The 7606-nt window shown below is 33.8% G+C and overlaps 1 protein-coding gene across 1 annotated transcript; it reads left to right on the top strand.

Annotated features, from left to right (window-relative positions):
• Nucleotides 1-2727: 2727 nt before the first annotated feature.
• Nucleotides 2728-5274, top strand: HAT22 (Homeobox-leucine zipper protein family). The gene is made up of 3 exons (XM_068609178.2): nucleotides 2728-4362; nucleotides 4485-4564; nucleotides 4685-5274. The coding sequence occupies exons 1-3, from the start codon at nucleotides 3829-3831 to the stop codon at nucleotides 4968-4970; spliced, it is 900 nt and encodes a 299-aa protein (XP_068465279.1). The 5' UTR covers nucleotides 2728-3828; the 3' UTR covers nucleotides 4971-5274.
• The last annotated feature ends 2332 nt before the right edge of the window (nucleotides 5275-7606 follow it).

The raw sequence follows: 7606 nt of genomic DNA, 5'->3' as shown, positions 1-7606 counted from the left end.
ATTATTTAGTGAAGATGACATGAGAACCACCGCCATTGATTTGTTGGTTTTCATGTCACTCTGTTGTGGGGATGTGACGTGGAATCAGATTGTTTGCTGATTAAATCCAACACATCGATCATCACTATATTTTACATTAATGAATATTATGATTATAACCAATCACCCCATAAAGTGAAATTTGGGAGAACAAATACCCCAATAACAATAATCTCTATTAATCCTAATCCTAATCCTAATCCTCATCAAATCATGTTTAATTCCAGGCTTTCGGCCTTAAAATTTATATTCATTCACTGTGTCAACGTCAAATCCCATTCACTTTGGGTGGCTTGATTGGACTCACCAAACAAAAATAAATAAATAAATCAAAACAACGGTTCATGCTCTGCTTTTCGTTTTGGTATTCAGCCACTCACTGACAAAAGACCTGGATAAATTGTAATTATATTCTAATAAATGGAGTTTATTTATTCATTAGCGCACCAAATAGAAAATAAATAAAACATATGTAAAGGGAGATAACAACTATAATCTTTTCTGAATATATTTAGATATTGGAGTTTTTTATTTGAGGAATTATTCTTTATTCTCATACTATATTTCTTAAAATTTTGTATATTAGCAAGAAAAAAAATGATGCATTGTTTAATTTATGGGAAAGAAAAATGAAAGAGTTGCTACTCCTTGCGTCATAAATAGCTACCCATGTCGTAATAAACTGGTTCACCTTAAAAAAAAAGAATTAAGCAGGCAGGCGCATGATAGAAATTTGTTGCAGGCAACAAAAAGGGAAATGATAATTATTATTAATATGATATAAAGGTAGTATTTCTCTTTTCTTTTTGACCTTATGATCCATGATGAGTTTGAAATTAAATTGAGGTATAAATAATGAACGATGCATCTATTTAAAGTTAGACAAAAGAAGCGTGCTTGGTGTCCCTTCGTCTACACTCTGCTTAGTTAATACATTCTTATTCTCGTTGATGTAAGCTGACTCGGGTTATTTGTCGGCATGGTTCGATATAATAATAGCGTTTAAATCAATTTCACTAAGAATCTTTTCTCTTTTTCGTACTTCCATTTCATTAATTATCTGGATTATCTAAAATTCAATATTTAAAAAAACAAAATTTTGTTGGATTATGGTTGTTCTTCTTTCCTCGTATATTTATTTGGTTTCCACGACAAAAATATTGTGAATACACATATACCAATATTAATGCGAGATTACATTTGAGTTGGCCTTATTTATTATCATTCCAACCCAAAGATTCCGTATAATAATTTAATTTAATGCGAACTCGACCTAACCAAAATGCCAAAATAAGTAGAATAAATTTGAGTAAATCCCACTCTATAATATAATATAATATATAAATTTTAACTTTATATATATAGTTAAATCTAAAATAAAACAAAGTATAAACTTAAATTAAGTTATATAATATTGTGTTATACGACTGTTTTTTATTTGATAAATAATCCTCTTTACCAATACAGAATTATTACAAAATAACTTGTTTTTTTTTTTAAATCTTACAACTAAACCGAGTTAGAATGATTAAAAACATAATCTGAACTCATTATAGAAAATACATTAGATCTATTTTAAACGTGATCTAGTACAATCAACACCAGACCAGCAAGTTGGACCGTGCTTACCTATTATTTCAGCAGTGTGAAATAAAAATAAAATAAACTAGGGGCTAACTAAGTATTCAAAATATTAAAATTGTGTTCTATATTGTCATAGTATAAGTTAATAAACTGATCATTACATCAATTACTCATGAAAATATATAACTATTAGTCCGGTCTAATAATTTATACTATGGGGTACTAATAAAATTAATACAAAGTACTGTGGATAATCTTTTTTAATATTTTCTATCGATTATATATATATATATATATTGAATTTAATTGTTCAATAAAAAACATTACGATCATAAATAAAATAATTGATAAACCATTCTTCATAATACCCGCAGTCCATTTACTTTATCAACGTGACCCAACCAAATTGAAATGCATTTGAGTTTTTCACCATATGTTTATCAACCTTACCCATTTACTTTATCACCATATTTGAGTGACCTGTGATCATTACCCAAAAACACCTTTGATGTGGAAAAATAAAATTTCCATTAAAATCTCTCAGTTCTAATTCAACCTTGAACGACTTAAAGATATTTTCCTTTTAACAGTGAGGTCATATATTCACAGAGAGACACAGTAGGGCCTATAAGTTGCCACTACTCTGATGAATTAGGAACTTACGGTCCTAAGAGATTTATTTGAAGGTGTTGACATTGAAGAAAGCCGGTAGCTGAGCAGCCATGCATGAATGCATATTCATGAGAAATTAAAAATTTTAGATGAATAAATAAATAAATTAGCTGAATAGGTTGAATGAATATATATATTAATAATTGGTAATAATAAGTAGCATTAATTGATGAAGAAATAGGATGTGGGGTTAACGGCGTTACATTTGGTAGCTAGGGTTGTGAATATTATAGGTTGATCATGAATTATGAGTGACCCAATTGCTGCAACGCATCGCCGACAATGCATTATTGGAAGTGCTTATAGTACTAATGCAGAGAAGTAGGTCCGGAACACTCCACATCAACTTTCTAGTTAAGCAAAGATCCGGATTCTTGTTGATGAATCATATTCTGGCGCCATTATAACTCTTTGAAACTCCATTTGTGTCTTGTACCTACTTTTCTTTTCTTTTGGAAATTAACAAATCGTGCACATCCCTTTCTACTCTCCACATTCATAATAAGCAAGAGAAAACCGTCCAACCATCCCTCACATTCCTCGTTCATTAACAAGTAGTAGTAACTACTAGTAGTATGCTAGATTGGTAAGCAAGGTGCATGCATATATGACATGCTACCCATCTCTTATCTCTAACTGGTTAACCCCGGCATGGAGTGGGAGACAGTTCATGCGGGTCTGTTACAATTATGGAAAACACACACACACACATCCATCTGTACCTATTTCCAATCATATAGTATTTTTTTGTTGTGTTTATTTCGGAAATTACATCTGGGGTGATCTTTCGATGAGTTCCGAGCATAGCATATGAACGGTCCACATACATATATATTGATTGATTCATGTAAGGAATAATAATAATAATAATAATAATAAAGATATGAAGGAAAAGAAAAATGAAATAGGGACTGGTTGGACACGAGTAAAGTGGGAGTAAAGGGGGCCAATAATTGGGACAATGTAAAGTGAAGCTGCTACATACTATGCGAGGAAGCATATGTGGGAAAGGAATTAAAGTGTGGCAATAATTATGTATTGTAATATAGGTACGTGTGTGGGTGGCGAAGGGAAACGAATCACCCACCCTCTTGATGTGTGTTTGCATTGGCATTGGCATGTGAAGATGTTAGGATTGTATAGCAATATAGGATCCGAGAGAGAAAGATTATCCAAGTTTGTCTGTTATCATAATGGAGGTAACAGTAGTGGGGCACATAATGGTCAACCTATGCAAGAGATATAGAGGTCATAATTTCCAACACCCATATTCGTTTCCCTACTCATTCCGCCCTTTGATTAATAATAATCATAGCCACCCACCCACCCACCCTTTGCCCCCACAAAAAGTCACATTCATTCTCTTTCCCTTAACTCACTCCCTCCCTCTCTTCTTAATAAACACCCTTGTGCTACCTCCCATCACACTTTATAAACCACACCATCATCTAATCATCATCTAAACTAAACCACTCTCTTCCCTTCCTCTCCTCTCCTCTCCTCCTCACACACACATACTCCTTCCTTCACCTTATGATGGGTCTTCATCAGGATCCCAGCGACTCAGGCCTTCAGCTTATTCTAGGATTGGCTTTGACTGCCACCCCAGAAGACACCATCACTCCGTCACCACCATCCATTTCCAACAACCTTCATCATCATCATCTTACAACTCTTAGGCCAAACTCCTATTCCTCCAAATCCAGTTTCATCTCTACAAGTAACTCCGAGCCTGAGCCATCACTAACGTTGGGCCTGTCCCGCGAGACATACCGGCAGCAGGTGGTCAAACTTCCCAGAAACATAGGACACAACAAAGTCTCCTCTGAGGACCCTCTTGAACAGACTTCACCTCACAGTGCTATCTCCTCCTTCTCCAGCGGAAGGGTCAAGAGGGAGAGGGATCTTAGCTGTGAAGAAGCGGATGCAACAGAGACGGAGAGGGTTTCTTCAAGAGCCAGCGACGAAGAAGAGGACGGCACCACCGCCAGGAAGAAACTCAGGCTTACCAAAGAACAATCCGCCTTGCTTGAAGAAAGCTTCAAACAACACAGCACCCTCAATCCTGTAATTATAATCTCCCTCTCATTATTTTCATACATGCATGATGGAAATAAAACATTTTAAATAAGTTTTTCACTTCCTTTGAATATCATGACTAATATTGTTGCGTTCAATTGGGTTTACAGAAACAGAAGCAAGCTTTGGCCAAGCAGTTAAGTCTTCGGCCTCGACAAGTGGAAGTGTGGTTCCAGAACCGGAGAGCCAGGTAAATATACTTGGTTGATTAAAACTTTATATGTTATGCATCTTCGTATTATTTAAAGGGGTCCTATGTTATATCAATGTTTGAACTCGTTGATTGATATTTTTTGTTTTCGTGTTGCAGAACAAAGCTGAAGCAAACAGAGGTGGACTGCGAGTTCCTAAAAAAGTGTTGTGAAACATTAACAGACGAGAACAGAAGGTTGCAGAAGGAGCTGCAAGAGCTGAAGGCACTGAAACTGGCTCAGCCCTTGTACATGCCTATGTCTGCGGCAACCCTCACCATGTGTCCCGCCTGTGAGAGGCTCGGTGGCGGCGTCGGCGGTGGCGCTTCCGCTAAGTCACCCTTCTCAATGGCTCCTAAACCGCACTTCTTCAACCCCTTCGCCAATCCTTCTGCAGCATGTTGATTGATTCTTATTATGAATTAGGTTTTTTAGTTTTTTTTTTTCACGTTAAAAAAGAACAAAAAAAGAAGAGTTTCCCCGGCAACCTTTGTATTTTTTTGGTTGGGGGATAGGATACGTATTATGAATTACTACATCAGCTAGTGAAAAGGTTAAGGGTGTAATTAACTAATACTGTAGAAATTTGTAACTGCTGATCAAAATTACCTTTTTACTTTTCTTCCTCTATTGTATGTTTATAAATGGTTATAGAAGAAGACATCCATATGTATGAAGGAATTAATCACTATTATTTTATTGTTGGTTACATGTGTGATGTCCCTGCGCGTGTGTACGCATGAAAACATTTTGATTGCAAAGTCCATATCCGAATTATATGTCTTTGACTAAAACGCTACTAAAATATAATGCCCCGAAGAAAAAGAAATGAGTCATATCATACAATGTTTGTGAATTAGTAAAAGGACCCCTCATCCCTTTCTTCAATTCTATAATAAAAATGAGTAACTCAGACACGGTTAATTGATGTAGTCGCGTCTATAGAAAATGATATGTCTAAATGTTATTTAGCTCTAATTCATAAAACACAATTTATGATTATTTTTTATATATAGTGTATGTAGTTGACTCTTATAATGGAAGAGGAAGTTGAACATTAATCTAGTACCCTAAAGGGAAAAATAAGTCATTGCAATCATGCAGTAGCTCCTATGCTACCTAATATTTTTAATGCATGTGGGGAGGAGGGAAGGTATATTCAAAAGATAGATATATATAATGAATTTGGGTTGGATGCTATGATTATTAAGTTAGCGAAGGTTGAAGGTGCGGAGAGGGGAAGTTAGCTCACGTGTTTTTGTCTGAAAATCAGTTGCTTAAGGAGAAACTGAATGAGAATCACCAAGGAGGTGTGATTAAGCATGTGTGCAAACAAAGGACTCCGTCACAAATTTTAAAAAGGTAACCCCACATTATTATCTACTGTTTAATCACTTTAATCATTTTTAGCTACATTTTTTTAAAATTTATCCCACTAATTAAATTAAATATCATACTATTAATTTAGTCTCTAATTTTTTTATTATTGTATTGGTATCTAGAACTAAGAATTTTTTTAAATAAATCTTTAAATATTTTTGGTCTCTTTTTATTATTCTGTTTATTTTTGGTCTCTTTTGGAGGTTAGAAAAAATAGTTTGAAAATAAATATTAGATTGACATTGAATTTGAAGAATTAAATTAGTAGTAATTTGTGGTGATGATAGAGATGGAATCTATTATGTAGATGATGTGGTCTAGTGAGATGCTTTACCTTTAAGGGAACTGGTGGGTCATACTTCCACGTGATAACCCAATGGGCCGGTCTCTCTCAAAATCTCAACATGAGATTTTCCTTCAAGGTCAGTCCTTCCATCTCCCTTTTCTCACATCTTTTTTTTTTTCAAATTGCCCCAAATCCATAATTTTATCGAACCAGTACTTGTTGTTATCATTTTATTTTATTTAATAATTTCTAGTAACAAAGTCAATATTAAATAAATAAATATATAAACAATAAAGAATATTACTCATATATTACTTTCTAATTTATGCAAACCTTTTGTTTCCATTGGTCATTTTATATCGTGTTCCCAACTGCTCAAAATGAAAGGTAACGATCACGTGTCCACTGCTATATACGTTCTAGCCACGCTATCATGATTGGAATTGGACGCTTCAACATTGAAAAACAGAGACGGGATAAGACTCTGCTAACATTTTCATTTATATTTAACTATTATGTATATGTACTGAATACGACGAGGTTTGCATAGATCGACAGATTGTGAGTATATTAAAAAGTTAAAATAATATAATTAAATGATATTGCATAAAAGTTTAAAAAATAAGTTTAAAACATTAAAAATATATTTAATTATTATAAGATGTATAAAAGTAAAAGTTTAATGAAGTTAAAATTCATCTAATTATTATTAATAGGTGAATTGTTTAACCAGTAAAGTGTTTAAACGAATTGATTCTGATTCTATCATCGAAACTTCTTACACACCCATCTGAAAGTGATTTTAGATCTAAAAGTCGAAAACTAACATAAATCTAATAGCTGAATGATAATCTAGATCGAGTTGTCAAAAACAAACCTAACTCTACATGAGAGAGTTCAAATTAATTCATTCAATAACTGAAAATCCAATTCATAAAAAAACAACAAAAGATCGAAAAGACAAAAGAAAAATAATTAATTGTAAGATTCTCTCAGAAGGAGTATACATTGCACTGAACGTAAAAGTATTTTATTTTTCAGAATTGTTTTGAAAGAGAAAATGTTGTGATATGGAAAAAAGGAGACGGGTAAAGTAAGTATAAGAATTGAAGAAAAAAAATGAATGACTTAAAAACGTATAGAAATAATGTTTAGTATTAAAGTTGTACGCATAATGGGTTGGACCAATAAATATGGTAAGAGAGAGTTTCCCGGAAAAGGAGACAAGTTCCTGGAAACTACTAATCAGAGTCCTCCTCCTTATCACTTTCATACGCCATTTTTAACCATTCACATCGTCATCACATCCCACAAACTCTCTCCTTGTACACTCCAACTCCACCACCAACATTTTATAAACTACGCTGATTACGCG

The sequence above is a fragment of the Phaseolus vulgaris genome, chromosome 3 (genome assembly GCF_051622355.1).
Source record: "Phaseolus vulgaris cultivar YP4 chromosome 3, ASM5162235v1, whole genome shotgun sequence".
In the NCBI taxonomy this organism is placed as follows: domain Eukaryota; kingdom Viridiplantae; phylum Streptophyta; class Magnoliopsida; order Fabales; family Fabaceae; genus Phaseolus; species Phaseolus vulgaris.
Note: the sequence above shows the minus strand (reverse complement) of the source record. Positions and strands in the feature narration are given on the sequence as shown.